Genomic DNA, 15,743 nt, shown 5'->3' on the forward strand with positions numbered 1-15,743 from the left:
TCTTTTGAGACTTACATTAAACTTTGCTAGATGGAACCAGAGCAGTTTATTCTAAAGCTGAGTTGTCAAACTATAGCCTAGAAGCTACATTCAGCCTACAGTTTGTTTTCATGTCTTGAAGGCATCTCTAAGCACTGTGAACCATAGAGACAAAGCCAAAGCCAGGCCAGCCCCCTCTACTCCCAGAGGCTGCCAGCCTGCAAGCAGCCATACCTTGCTGCTGTTCAGGATCTCCACTATAAGCTGGGGACCTCCCTGTTGGCAACTGCCAAACATCAAGCAGTAGAAATCTCAATCTGGGAGTGGGAAATTTAGCAAGCCAACTTCCCTTTAGCTACTTGTCTTCCCTGTTAAGACAGCCAGGCTCTCTGGGAGGAGAGAAAGGGGCGTGAAGATCTAGGTGTCACTGGGCAGAGAACAAAGTCGCCCAAGGTGACCACCCTTCCCCCCCCCACAATCTTAAGGGCAGGCCCTCCCCCTTAATGAAGGCTAGTTGCTTTCATCCCAAGAACATTCCCAGATGACAATTAGGACAAGGCATTCCCAAGACAGGGACAGCCCGCCACCGTAGGTCAAATGAGGAAGAGGGAGAAAAAGAATTTTCTCTCTTGTTATGCAAGCACCTACAAAATAAATTTGCTATCGCCTCTTAGACCATAAAGCCTAAAATTAGATAAGCTTTTATAGACAAAATTTGTGGACACTGATCTAGGGCTAATTTTGCCTAAGTCACTCTGAATACTCTGTCAGTACCCTGTATATGATAAGGCTTTGATACTCTGTCCAGATAGGAATGATACTATCCCCATTCCTGTGTGAACTCTGAGGACTATTCCCCATGTTCTTTTCTGGCTGGTTTTTTTTTTTTCCCCTTGCTTCAGGAAGCTTCCTCCCATCCTTGTATTGACCAAGACTCACCTGAAAACTCCAGGAAAACCCTGTAGAGCAAGCTGTTGTTCTATGTAGGTCTCTCTTTTCCATACAGCCCTCTGCACTCTGGTACTCTGCCCTGAGAATTCTAGCCTCCTTGGCCTCCTTGAGTTCTGAACTTGGGGAGATGTTCGGCCTCTCTTCAGTTAGGAAGCTGGGGTGCTGGTGACACTCATCCCACTTATTTCCTCCTCTCAAGGATCACTGTCCTATGCTGCCTGTTGTCCAATGTCTGAAAACCTTTGCTTCACATATTTGGTCTAGTTTTATACTCATTTTAGGCAGAAGAGTCACTAACTCAGTTCTTGTTACTCTTTGACACCTGCAGGTAGAATTCCTGACTTCTCACGTTTCAAGAAACACAATATGCACAGTATTTAGAAAATTGTTGAGTTCAAAGGAGATGAATATATGATTTCAAAGGGAAATTTCTAACAGGTTTAAGTTCTATTTTGTCAAAAAAGTAAAACATCCACGTTGAGATGCCCAGAATTTTTAGAAGGCTTCCCAAAGGACCTGTAATAGGTCAACACAAAAATTATCCTTTTTTTTTAGAAGGCTTTGCTAAAGTGGTAGAGTTTTCATTTAATCTTAACACTTTACTATATATCACAGATCAACATTTTGAAGAAAATTAGATAAAAGGTGTAGCATCTCATTAGCCAATGTCTATGTACAAGATGATTAATTTATGTGCTTGGACAAAAAGATGAAAAGCTTAGTTCCTGCTGCATGTGTTAAAACCTTAAGCGATCACATGTTATACAAGAGAGAGTTTGGAGATAGTGGTTTCCAATCATGATTTTGAGACAATCCAAAGTGCAGCAAATTATGTCAGAGAGAGTTCTAAAATTCTTTCTCTCAGATTTGAAAACTTAAAACTAATTTGATACTCCAAAATTGATCTTTAGAAAGCAGAATAGCTCAATTAGCAAGCAATTAAACTGGGGGCTGATTTTATGGCTCCAGAAAGCCAGGGGTACAATTTTCCTATTGCTGACTCTATTCAGTGAAATTTTTACTCTGTCTGTGATTTATGAAAATGGAAACCTATCTGCAAGAATAAAAGACATTTAGCTCTAGTTTTATCCATAAGGAGGGCATTTTTCTGAAGAGTGTGCTTTTCTTACCTCTAAGATGATATCCTTTTGACAGATAAACACATCGAACTGCTTCTCAAGCTACTGAGTTCAGTGTGACAGATTGCCAAGGGAAAAGAAAGCTTATTTTCTTCTTGTCATTAATAGTTAATTGTTATTGCAGTCTCTCAGATGGGAAATGTGGGTTAGGGAAACCATATGCATCCTTTCTAAAAGTGCTGCAATATTATTAGAGGTGATCACATGGCAGAAAATAAACCTATTCCTTGAGGAATTAAATGGAGTGGACATGTGGATTTTTCTCTCTCCCTCCTTTAAAGCACTTTCACAAGTAGTCCACCTGGGATAGTAAATCAGTGTTGATGTTTCATGAAAGCTCTCATGTTCTGGAACAATTTGCATTGCGGCACCTCTGAAACTTGCCCTTTTGGGTGTCACGTGACTGCCCATGGTAATGATTCATGCATTACTGAGGTGCTTCTTTCACCCACTCTACTGCCAGTGTCTCTTGTGCAATTATATTGCCATTTACAACAGTATCTTATGGAACTGTGGACTCACTCTTCTAATCTAATACCTCTGAGATTTTGTGGCTTACTAATTTTTTCTAATCTAAAAAAAGTGATCAGTAAGGATCAACTGACAGAAAAGCAGAATTTTAAACTGTCCTTGCATAACAGAAAGACTGAGGGATCACTTTGCAATCCCTACCAATTGACCAATGCCTCTTTTAAGGAGTTCTTGATTAAAGTAAAGTGAGCTGAAAAGCTAAAACAAGGTAATATTATAAAAAGATGAAAATCTTTTTGTGACTATCAGTCAATGCTAGCTGAAATCATTAAAATTTTGCTTCATTGGCTGCTTTGGAATCAGGTAAAGTCTCTATGAGAAAACACAATGAATAATGTTCTAGCAGTAGAGTTGGGCTTTATGACCACTGCTTAGAGCTATTTGACCTTGGGCCAGTCCCTGACCTCTCTGCCCTTCATCTGTTGCTTCCTCATTGGTAGTGTGCACATGGTAATAGATCTTACTGCATCAGGGTGTGGGAACAATTTAATGAACTAGTACATGCAAAAGGTTCAATAAATGTTGGCATTGTTAGCAATCATAAATAGACAACACAACCTACATTTGCTTCAGATACCGGCAAATATACAATGAAAGTTGTCAGGCCCCTGAGCCCAAGCCAAGCCATCGCATCCCCTGTGACTTGCACATATATGCCCAGATGGCCTGAAGTAACTGAAGAATCACAAAAGAAGTGCAAATGCCCTGCGCCGCCTTAACCGATGACATTCCACCACAAAAGAAGTGAAAATGGCAGGTCCTTGCCTTAAGCGATGACATTATCTTGTGAAATTCCTTTTCCTGGCTCATCCTGGCTCAAAAAACCTCCCCCACTGAGCACCTTGTGACCCCCACTCCTGCCCGCCAGAGAACAACCCCCCTTTGACTGTAATTTTCCTTTACCTACCCAAATCCTGTAAAACGGCCCCACCCTTATCTCCCTTCGCTGACTCTCTTTCCGGACTCAGCCCGCCTGCACCCAGGTGATTAAAAAGCTTTATTGCTCACACAAAGCCTGTTTGGTGGTCTCTTCACACGGACGTGCATGACAAAAGTGGCCTGGAGACCAGCGTTACCTGAGTTGATGGTGTAAGATTTCTGCTGTCTTTTGCATGGAGGCCTGCCTCTACCTAATGGTATTCACTCAGAAGTATTTATTGTAAGAGCTATAGCATTTGCTTTTGAACCTTTTGCAGGCAATTTTTTTCTCAGAAAACTGCCAAAGCATTCTTAAAAATGCATACTTTCACCTATTTAACCAGCCAGACTATAAATATCATATCTGTCTGCACTTGCTTTTAAAGCTGCCCAAAGAATTTCACATTTGGGAGCGTGTTTACTGAACTTCTGACATAAAATCCACATAAAATGTGGATGAGAATGTCATTTTGTAGGCACCTGTCAGTTCATAATAATGTCCCGTGAAATTATTATTCCAGAACAGTACCTTTCCTTGTCTGTTTTGCATTGATTGAGAAACTGCAGTGGCGTCCATCAAATGCAAACATCTAACATTTATGCTGAAGTTACTCTTTTTTTCATCTTGTGTTTTTATTGATGTGAGGTTTTATTATAGGGAATCTACATCCCACGGTCCTTACTGTCTCTGAGAAATCACAAAGATACCTGAGGGCTCACTGACTTTTTGTTAAATGCTTCACTGCACATTCACTAGTATGCATTTCTCTTTAGGAGAATAATCAGTTAAATCAAATCCTAGTTAATGCTGACAAGATGTGCAGTCATAGAATTGCCATAGCGCATTTCAATTAGGTTTGCTTTTCTTACATATAAGGTCCTTAAAGGTAATTGGCTCAGAGAGCTTTTGTCTTTCTGTGAAAGATAGACATATAATCATGCTGTTTTGTTAAGGAGAAAGAAATAGGCATGGCACTGAGATTGCTATTGTCATTTAAAATTCTAGGTACATTTCTCACAAGAGCATTCTCATTCTAGTTGAGAAACTACTTAACTTCCAAACAATTTATCAGAGAAATGTTTTCTCAGTAAGCACCTCCAGGCAACTTAAGTTTTTGGTATGATTTTCATGTTTATTATACATAACAGTGACATCGTTGCATTAATTCAGTATTCAAGAAAATGATCTTTTAAAACTCGTAAATGTTAAAAGTTAAATGATCACTCTCAAAGAGATTAATGCGTTGACCTTTTGCCACTAATTTTTGTGTGTACCTAGAAAATGAGGGAAAAGACCTCTGTGAAAGTAATGATATTATGTCTGTGTTCTTAAAGACTAAATGTTTTTAATATTACTACCTAATGTTAGGAAATACACTGAGCTGTTCTACCACTTGACATTTTATACCTGACTTCTGCAAAGCAAATTCTAGGGACCGTATGTGCTTTGAGTCATCCCATTCAACCGCACCAATTGCTTATTAATTTTAGCTGAAGTTTTTCTGGGGACAGACCTACTGAAAATAACTTCAGGGTAGATCTTTAGGGCTTCACAAACCGTCTGATGCTTACCTGGTGGTATTTATAAGGGAATAGTCCAAATGAGGAATGATAAATAGTGAAACATGATGACATCACTAGAAAAGTCCAGCTGTATTTACATGACTGCTGGTGATTGTTTAATCTTTCCCTGTGGGATATCTTATGAAAACAAATTACTAATATGCTTTCCATTTCAAAGTTCATCTAAATAAGACGGAAACTGGCTCAGTAACATTCTGAGTTCACCCTTGTCCAAAATTAGACAATATATCAACAAGGGAAATGTTAAAATCTAAAAAAAAAAGTTTCAGCCGGGCGTGGTGGCTCAAGCCTGTAATCCCAGCACTTTGGGAGGCCGAGACGGGTGGATCACGAGGTCAGGAGATCGAGACCATCCTGGCTAACACGGTGAAACCCCATCTCTACTAAAAAATACAAAAAACTAGCCGGGCGAGGTGGCGGGAGCCTGTAGTCCCAGCTACTCAGGAGGCTGAGGCAGGAGAATGGCGTAAACCCGGGAGGTGGAGCTTGCAATGAGCTGAGATCCGGCCACTGCACCCCAGCCTGGGCGACAGAGCAAGACTCTGTCTCAAAAAAAAAAAAAAAAAAAAAAAAAGTTTCACAGAATATCTTTTATAAAGTACAACTTTAAATCATGTTTATTTAGCGGTCATGTTAAGTTTCTCTCTCACTTTTATTTGAATTGTTCGTATTGATAGATGAAACCATATTCAATCAATTTAGCATTTATTGAGGATCTGTACTAAAAGTTCGTCAATAAAAAATAAATACAAAGATGAAGATACTTAAAACTTTCCATCAAGGAATTTAAAATATACTGAATTAAAATTTAGAATCCAGTGGTAAAAATGGACAAGTACATTGTATCTGGTGGGGTGGGGGGAGAAGATATTGGTTAGAAGATATAAACTTTAGTGAAGAAGAATAAGTTCAAGCTATCTATTGTACGGCATGATGACTATAGTTCATAATAATGCATTTTTTTTAAAGATGGGCAAGTAGATTACATTTATTAGGAATGCATTCAGCAGCAAAAACCAACAAATTCAGTTAAGAGGCTAATAGAGTGAATAACTTTAACTTCTCATGTATAAGAAGTCCACACACGAGCAATCCCGAGTAGATGCAGTAGTTCAACAATGTCCCATCCCTTTACTTCTCCATCCTTTCCATGTACCTTCTGGCTTTGTACTTTCTACCTCTTGGTTGCAAAATAGCTGCACATCTCTAAGCATCATGTCAGTGTTGAAGGAAGGAGAAAGAGACAAAGAGCCCCCTTCTACTGCCTGTCTTTTTTATAAGGAAACATAAGCTTTCCTATTAAATTCCTTGCAGACATCTCAGAACTGTGCCATGTGACCACACCTAGTGTAAGCAAGGCTGCAGAAATGAGTATTTAGTTTTTCCAACCCTTCTGGTGGGAAATGGCAAGAGTAAAGAAGGGACTTCAGAATTTCTGTGGGGTCAATCTCCACACAGAACAACTAAATCAAACAAAGAAATCAGTCATAGGAGAGGAAAATAGCAATTTCTGATTTAGAGTAAGAATATCATGGAAGTAGCACTTAGGTTGGGGATTTTAGGATAAGTAAGATTTGGTAAAGGAATTGGAAACTACAATTCTGAACAGAATAAACAATGAAAGGCAATAGGGGTAAAAATGGCACGGCATGTCTGAGGAAGAGGCAAATGATAGTATGATATGTCTGGATCTAAGAGAATGTACAAGTGTGCTTATAAGGAAGTTATGTGCTGTGAATTTACAAAGATATTTTGAGATTCATTCATACAGGACCTTTATTGCTTTGACCAGTGGTTTAACTTTCAGTAGTTTCCCAGAACTTACAAAATCAAACTCAAACTCCATAGCCCAGCAATCAAGGTTCTTGATGATTTGGACCTAACCTGCATTACTTGTTCATTCTTTCCAACCACTATATCTTGTATATATGCCAGTATCTATGGTCAAATTGGATATCTTATCACCTACTAAGCCCAAACAAGACTTTCCGGTAAACATACAATGTCTCCTACTGTGGGTTCTACTGAAATGCTGAAATGTTCTCTCTTTCTCTCTCTCTCTCTAGTCTGTCTAGAGTAATGACTCAGAGCCAATTCAAGGTTGCTTTCATTTGAAATGATTTCCAAACAGGCAGCCAATATACATAGGATTTGGATGCAAGTGAATGGATCTCATGCTCCAGTTTCTCCCTGTTCCCTCCTGAAGACACACATCTGTAATTGGTTGGTTGGTCAACTCAGACCTGTGAGGGTAAGAAATCGACTAAATCAATGCCTTTTATACCATTTGGCCAGGGGGCAGACCACATCAGAACTTAAAGGTCTGTATATTACATATAAAGAACTTTATGCTTTTGCACAATTATATTCCACATTCTGTTTCTGGCCAAGACCCACACACACTATATGAAAACATAATTTTTCTAATATTAGAACTATATATATATAGCCTAGTGGTTAAGAGTGTGGGCTCTGGAGTCAAACTGCCACAGTTTAAATTTCAACTCCACAACTTACAACCAATATTGAGCAATGCATCCCAATTTCCTCATCCTTACAATCGGAACAATAATATTATCTACCACATTTGGTTGTTGTGAGGATTAAATGAGACAACTCATGTTTAATAAACTGCTGGTGGAAATTCATATTTTACAACCTCCCTGAAGGGCAACTTGGCAAAATTATAAAACGTCCCAGCTGAAACAGGAGGATCACTTGAGACCAGGAGTTTAAAACTAGCCTGAGCAACATAGGCAGACCCTATCTCTGCACAAGTTTAAAAAATATAAAAGGAACCCACCATGGTGGTGCACACTTGTAGTCCCAGCCACTTGGGAGGATGCCGTGGGAGGATCGCTTAAGCCCAGAAGCCCAGGATCATAGCTCACTCCAGGCTTCAGTGAGCTATGATCACACCACTGCACTCCAGCCTGGGCCACAGAGTGAGATCTTCTCCCAAAAATAATAGTAAATAATAAAATGATATATATACATATACATAAACTCCCTCAAAAATCATAGATTTTGACTAATTCTATAAATTCTAAGAAAGTTTTACAAGAAGTACAAAAAGAATGTTACAGGATAAAATAGAAACAGCATAAATGTCCATCAATAAGAACTAATTAAATATGTTTTAAAATATTTACACAATGCTAAGATAAACCTATACTTTTGGTTTAGAAAATGGCATCAAATATTAAGTGACAACAAAAGAATAACATCATAGAAAGTAAAAGGCTTTTTCTGTGAAAGAAAAATTAATGATATAAAGGATATATACTGTCTTGTTCATATGTGACAAAATAAGCATGGGGAGAGAGAAAATATTGCTATCTTTTAGTGAATATATGGACATGATCTTTAATTCTTTATACTATTTTTTCAAATTTTCACAATGAACAATCTGGAAACTAAAAGCTTTCTTTTTGTAGAAATGATCATCTTGAAACTTGAGTTTCCACAAACACCAGTGCAGTGACCCGTGGTTTACAGCATGTTCGCACGTTCATCAAGGCTGTCAACAGTCTGTCTTTGCGTGTGGAGTCAGTGGGGAGTGTGGTGGAAGCCAGGAACCAGGAAACAGACTGATTCGAATCCCATTTCTGTCATTAACTTCTTGTGTGGCCCTGAGCAAACTTTCTTAAATTGCATTGAGCCATATGGACATTGGTATAGTATTTCTATGAAGATGTAGGTGAGTTTACTTCTTATTTAATTAGCTAGCATCAGGAGTTTTCTTTTTTTGTGTGTCTCCCAGGCCGGAATGCAGTGGTGCGATCATGGCTCACTGCAGCTGCAGCATCAACCTCCCAGGCTCAAGTGATCCTCCCACCTCGGCCTCCCAAGTAGCTGGGACTACAGGTGTATGCCACCATGGCTGCCTAATTTTTGTATACTTTTTGGTAGAGACAGGGTTTTGCCGTGTTGCCCAGGTTGATCTCAAACTCCTGAGCTCAAGCAATCTGCTCGTATCGGCCTCCCAAAGTGCTGGGATCACAGGAGTGAGCCACCACACCTGGCCCAGAGGTCTTCAGTGGTAAAGAAAATAACCAGCCAACCAACCTAACTATAACAAGGGTACAAGAAATAAAGACCCAAAGTTAAATTTAACCTTAACACACACACACACACACACACACACACACACACACACACACACAGAGAGAGAGAGAGAGAGAGAGAGAGAGAGAGCGCACCAGGAACAGGTGAAACAAGAGAGGCATTGAGGGCACAAAATTTAAGAAGACGCTCACTCTCAGGGTTACACAAACAGACTATCTTATTTGAATTCCATTTCTAAACCCCCAAAATGCCAAATGCTTTCACTTCCCTAAGAGTGGGTATCTCCTTAAATTTTTCATCCTATATGCCTCTTATCCTAGACCTGCCATCCATCTGAATACACACACACCTGCACATGCATGTTACACACGCCCATGCAGGCATATACACAAGCACACATGCATGCACACCTTTGTGGCAGTAAAGAAGATCAATTGCAAATAATTTTTGAGAATGATCAATTCTGTTTCCTCATCAGATAGATACAAATGGCCTAATCATGCTTAGAAAGACGAAACTGACCTGCCTTCTGATAGGTAGTAAAGAATGGTAGAGAATCTCTTTCCTCAGACATTATATTTTCCTTGTTTTACTTCTGCATGACTTCCTTCTGTTTCTCCATGGACATTATTGTCTTGGCATGATCCTAGAATTCTCCCAGTAGAACCTGTGAGAACTGTATGGGAAGCCACCAGAGCACCTATCCAGTGGTCCAGTGAGATCTTCCAACTGATCTTTTTACCACAAGCTTCAAGTTGTTGCACGTTTGTGAAGTACTTTTTGGCCTCTCATCTACTTGAATTTGCATACTGCTGCTTCTTGGTGTTTCCACTTAGATTTAGTATTCAACTCTGGACATCTGGACTTGGTATCGACAAACCCAAAGAGTGCTTCTTTTGGTGATTGCCCTGCAATTTTATTTCTGTTATCTGCAGGTACTAACTCCCTATAGTCAGAACTGGTCCCTGGACTCTACTGGCCAGGAGAAGGTTTTAAAGAAATGATATTCTGTAAAAATTTGAAATTTGGAATTACTGTATTGTGCCCCCAGGAGTGCTTCAGAGATTAGGGGCACAATCCAGCAATTTGGCTCACGAGCTGATGGCAACTTCTTTAGTGACAAAACCTTCACATACCTCAAATCAAAAATTTACTTTTCTAAGATATGGTAAATATTCTTTCTAAATTTGGGTTTTGAAGATAAAATTAACAGGTAGCCTTATCAAATTGGCTTCTATTCTATGGAGCATGTAATAGAAACCAAATCTACATGATAATATTTTGCCCAAAAACTTATTCTCGGGAGTTAAAGTAGGTAACTTTGACATATGTAGACCAAAAGTTAAATTCACATTGACATTTCAGGCCTAACTTTTCTTAAATCAACAATTTCCAAAGCACCGTATTGGAAGAAACTTTATTCAATACTGAAAGTAATTACTTATTTATAGTCTCACAGAATCATATATTGAAAAGCTACATCTCAGGATATAGACACCAATTACAAATGTTGGAAACAAAGAGAAAGAATCCCTGGCATAGACATCTGAAAACCTGGGTTCTAAAACCAGGTCTTCCAATAGCTTCATGACCCCAGATGGGAAACTAACTTACTCTAAATTTTGTTAAATGCATTTGTAAATTTAGAGAGATAAGACAATATAATCTCTAAAAATCCCAGCACTTTAATGTGTCTTGTTTCTTAATTATTATCTAACAGATGTTTGCAAAAAGTACAACAGTACATTTGGAGGTAAATGACAAAATCACTGCCCTGTCATTGCCATTAATATTTAAAGCCATTTTAATGGTTGTATGTTATACCTAATTCCCATAACCATATATTGATTAAAATCTGACAAAATATGACTTCTTCTACGTAAGTCTTCCCAATATAATTTGCTCATCATTGCCTGATAGAGTAAATGAGACAGTATTTCATCAATCATGAAAAGACATCTGTGAAAATATTACTCTTTATGAAGTTGTATTAATTTAACAAATTATGTTTTCAAAGACAGCTGTTTTAAGCTGGTGCTGTTTGTGTTTTATAAATAATTCAATAATTATTTTAGTATTATTTATTTTATTTCAATGAGAACACCATATGATCTAACATTTTTTTCTTTGCTATCAGGCAAGGGAGCCAAAGTAGAGGGTGACAATTATTTATACTGTACAATCATTCTGTTCAGCAATGTGAGCTAAAGACAAACTGATTCTTACAGGTTTCCAATAAATATTCTCTCAATTTGGTGGCCACAGTCTACTCTGCGACACCCCTGCACCATCTGTTTTTACCCTCATATCTATGGGATGAAAGCCAAAACTTTCTATAAGGAGGATGTGGGAGAAAGAAGAGTTCAATCACAATATCTTAGGAAAAGCTGTTTATTCTGGATTGTCAGTAATATTAGATGGATATATTAGTCTGGATTTTCCAAAGAAACAAAAGCAATGGAAGATAGGGAGGGAGGGAGGGAGACAGAGATAGATAGATAGATAAATAGATAGATAGATAGATAGATAGATAGATAGATAGATAGATAGATAGACAGACAGACAGACAGACAGACAGACAGACAGACAGATTGATTGATTATAAGGAGTGGCTCATGTGGTTATGGAGGTTGAGAAGTCCCAAGATCTGCAGTCAGCAAGCTGGGGATCCAGGAGAACCAATAGTATAGTTCCAGTCCAAGTCCAAAATCAGGAGAGCTGATGATGCAAGTTTCAGTTGTAATCCAAAGACATGAAAACCAAGAAAGGCAATGGTGTAAGTTCAAATCTGAATCCGTGTACAAGAGCAGGAGAAAACCGGTGTCCCAATTCAAAGACAGGCAGAGAAAGTAAATTATTTCTCACTTGGGGGAGGGTGAGTCTTTTGTTCTATTCAGGCTTTCAATAGATTGGAAGAGGCCCATCCACAATGGGGAGGCAATCTGATTTACTCAGTTTTCCAATTCAGATGTTAACATCATCAAGAAACACTCTCACAGACATACCCAGAATAATGTTTAACCGAATATCTGGGTACCCCATAACTGGTACCCCATAGCCCAGCCAAGTTAATACGTGAAATTAACCATCACAATGGACTTTAAGAAGGTGGAGCCCAACTCCATCTGTTTCCAACTAAGAATGCTGAACACCAGATATATAAAGGAACTGCCTAGTTTGTACAATTAGAGGAAGATTCAGGGTCATAACCTAAATCTTTATATTTTATTATAAATCTTTTTACTCTATTTTTACTTTCATTCTACTATGCTACATTGGTTCTTTTTTAAAAATTGTTATTAAAACTAATTTATTATCTTCATGTGAATGAATACCATGTGTGGTGGGACTTGGGGGGAGAAGGTGCATCGCTTAATAGACATGTGGCCTTAGGAAAAGTCATCAATACTTTTTTTTTTTGAGATGGAGTTTCACTCTTGTCTCCCAGGCTGGAGTGCAATAGCATAATCTCAGCTCACTGCAACCTCCGCCTCCCTGGTTCAAGCGATTCTCCTGCCTCAGCCTCCTGAATAGCTGGGATTATCGGCATGCGCCACCACACCCAGCTAATTTTTGTATTTTTAGTAGAGACGGGGTTTCACCATGTTGGCCAGGCTGGACTTGAACTCCTGACCTCAGATGATCCACCCGCCTCAGCCTCCCACAGTGCTGGGATTACAGGCATGAGCCACCATGCCTGGCCTCATTAATACTTTTGAGCCTCAGTTACCTCATTAGTAAATGAAAATAATACCTACTTTATGAATTTGCTGTAAAGATTAATTGGGTCAATGTGTTAAGTTTAAGTATTTGCAGTGACTGGGACATAGCAAGTGTTACCTAAGTGTTAGCTCTTTTTATTATTCTTGATATGAAACTTCATATATTCAAGTTTCTGCTTATTGCTCCTCTTAGCCCCATCCTTTTTTGCCCTAATCACTGACCTAGTGTGTCAGCAGGTTCCTGACTCTCTTTGATACCATATCTCATTTTGTAAGTACTCATGAACTTCCACATCAAGCTCTATAACCTAAGCACAAAAAAAAGGGAACAGTATGTCTAAAATGCAGTGGGTAAGGGGGAAAGGGTTTAAACAAGTTTCAAGAGACAGGAAGCCGCTTGATCATGCACCTCTGGTGTTTTAGTATGCCTATTCTTTGTTAGCTTTTGATATTTTGTTTTAGCGAAATAGCCAAACTAATGTATGTGCCCACATTCATTACAGTCTCAAGCGCCTTCAAACATTGGTTGTTATATTCCCAGATGCTGGCTGCACCTCCAGGTAAATAGGTAGACTGAACATCAAAGAAACCAGAACTGTCTACGCTGTCATGTATTTTAACCATATCTTTGTGACTATTGGTTTCTTCTGAATCACCTGTTACAATGTGATTAATATTTATGATGAGCTACTAATTAAAAGGGCTGGCTGAGAAGCCTACCTGCTGCTGCTCTCTCTCAGATTCTGCCCCATGACCTGCCCTGCTACGTGACAAAGTGTTTGTGGCATGGATTATTATGGGTGCTGTAAATTTAAAAAACGGCTTGGACTGGACTTATTTTATAAAAACTCATCTCTTCTTTGAAATGATTTGCACATCAAACATTTAGAGTGCTCTTCTTTTTCTCATCACCAAAGATATTTTCTGATGTTTATTTCCAAGAAAGAGTTGACTTTTTGTTACTTAATGGAAATTTGAGAAATTTGATATCTATGTGAAAATATATACCCATAGGGTAAAAAAATCAGTTCTGTAACATCTTTAATGACAAAGAAATATAAATATTACATCTGAACACTGCTTGTTAGAAGTACAGATTAATTTCTCTCATGGCTCTTAATTTCTTTGAAATGTCATCTTGCCAAAGCTCAATATATAAAGATGAAGCTTTATTTTAGAGGAAATAAACATGTGATGCTGGGACCTCAATTGAAAATTTTAACAACTAAGGAATCAAGAACAATATACTTAAGTAATTATAAAATAATACATTGAGGTATGTCTAGATTTAAGAGTGTTTTATTTAATATAGGTACATATAACATACATGTGGTATGTGTATATGGCATGCATATCCAACACATATAGACATAGACGTATCCTACATGGCTAAATGGTGTACTTTAAGCTATAGGTACTCTGGACTGTTATTTGAGGATAAAAATTAATGTGTACACGTATGGTTAGGGAGGTAAGTGGAGCTTAGACTTCTCTTTCTCTGACTGGTGCCCTTAAAAGATTGCTTATGGAGCCCCTTATACTTCTTCTACCAAGATCCTTAGACTACTTTTTGTTATTTACTATTTCCTTCCACTTTTTATTATTTTCTGTTTGCCTGCATTTATTTATGCAACAAAAATCTATTGAGCACCTAGTTATGTACCAGGAACTAGGATAGGCACTGGGTTAAACAAGGCAAAGGGGCTCACTCCTCAAAGAGCTAACATTAAGACAACAAATAAGCCCACACAAATGGGGTTATTAGAGACTATAATGAGGTCTGTGTAAGATACATACCAGATACTGAGATAGAGAATGTGATGAGGGTGGGGGTGGGATGCTTCTTTAGATAAAATGATTAGAGCGGCCTCCATGAAGATGGGCATTTAAGCCAAGACCTGATGAATCAGAGTAAGCAGCATTTCAAGATTTGGCAGATCAACATTATGAACCGAAGGAAGGGTTTGCAAAACAGAAACTAGGGCAGTGTGGCTGGAGCACTGGAAAGAAAGACAGGGCCACTGAAGTGAGCCAGAGACATAGATATGCAGGGCTCTGTAAACTAGGGTGAGCTGTGGAGCGTGTTGTAAAAGCAGTAGGAAAAGACACCTTAAAGAGTTTCTGCACGGAACACATAAAATAGATTTGATCTAGTATATATTTTAAAAATATTTCTCTTGACGTTATATGAAGAATGGATTGGAAAGGGACAAGAATGGAAGCCGGGATGCTATAATAGTATCCCAAGGCATAGGTGACAGTTGCTGAATTTGGTGCTGACAGTGGAGACAGATAAAAATGGGAAGATTTTCTTGTATATTTGGAAGTAGAACTAACAGATCTGAGGATGGAGTGGGTGTGGTGAGGGAAGAACATGATTCACAGGTACTTCCCAGGTTTTTACTTGTATAATTGAATGATTAGTAGTTCCATTTACTAAAATGGGAATGTTAGAATGACAGGTTTAAAAATAATCAGAATCTCAATTTTGGGCACCTTGAATTTGAGATTCCTTTTAGACATCCCAATTGAGATACAAGGTTAAATATAAGAGTCTGTGGAACTCAGAGGAAAGACCTTGGCTGAAGACAGAGACATTTGGAAAATATCAGCACATAGAATGTGTAAAACATGGGACTGAATAACATTTCCTAGGGAAAGAGTATAGAAAGAGTAGAAAATAGAAAGTGTCCAGGCAGGAACCCTAAGCCTCATCAGCATTAAGAAGTTGAATAGAGGAAGAGGAGCCAGTGAAGGAGATGAGAACGAACACCACTGGCATTGGAGAAAACCCAGGAATATATGATGCCACAGAAGCTAAGAGAAGAACGTTTCAAGAAGACAAGAGTAC

General features: G+C 38.5%; 1 protein-coding gene across 3 annotated transcripts in view; it reads left to right on the forward strand.

Annotated features, from left to right (window-relative positions):
- LOC105473380 (protein tyrosine phosphatase receptor type R) overlaps positions 1 to 15,743 on the forward strand; it is a 273,852-nt gene that overhangs the window by 110,737 nt on the left and 147,372 nt on the right. The window contains exon 1 of one of the 3 annotated variants that reach the window (XM_071071447.1): positions 7,172 to 7,353. The exons of the other annotated variants lie outside the window; for them this stretch is intronic. Coding sequence (XP_070927548.1) covers positions 7,219 to 7,353 — 135 coding nt within the window. The 5' untranslated portion in view covers positions 7,172 to 7,218. Of the gene's footprint in view, positions 1 to 7,171; positions 7,354 to 15,743 lie in introns of those variants that run through there. 3 annotated transcript variants of the gene reach the window in all.

Source organism: Macaca nemestrina, chromosome 10, assembly GCF_043159975.1.
Source record: "Macaca nemestrina isolate mMacNem1 chromosome 10, mMacNem.hap1, whole genome shotgun sequence".
Taxonomy (NCBI): domain Eukaryota; kingdom Metazoa; phylum Chordata; class Mammalia; order Primates; family Cercopithecidae; genus Macaca; species Macaca nemestrina.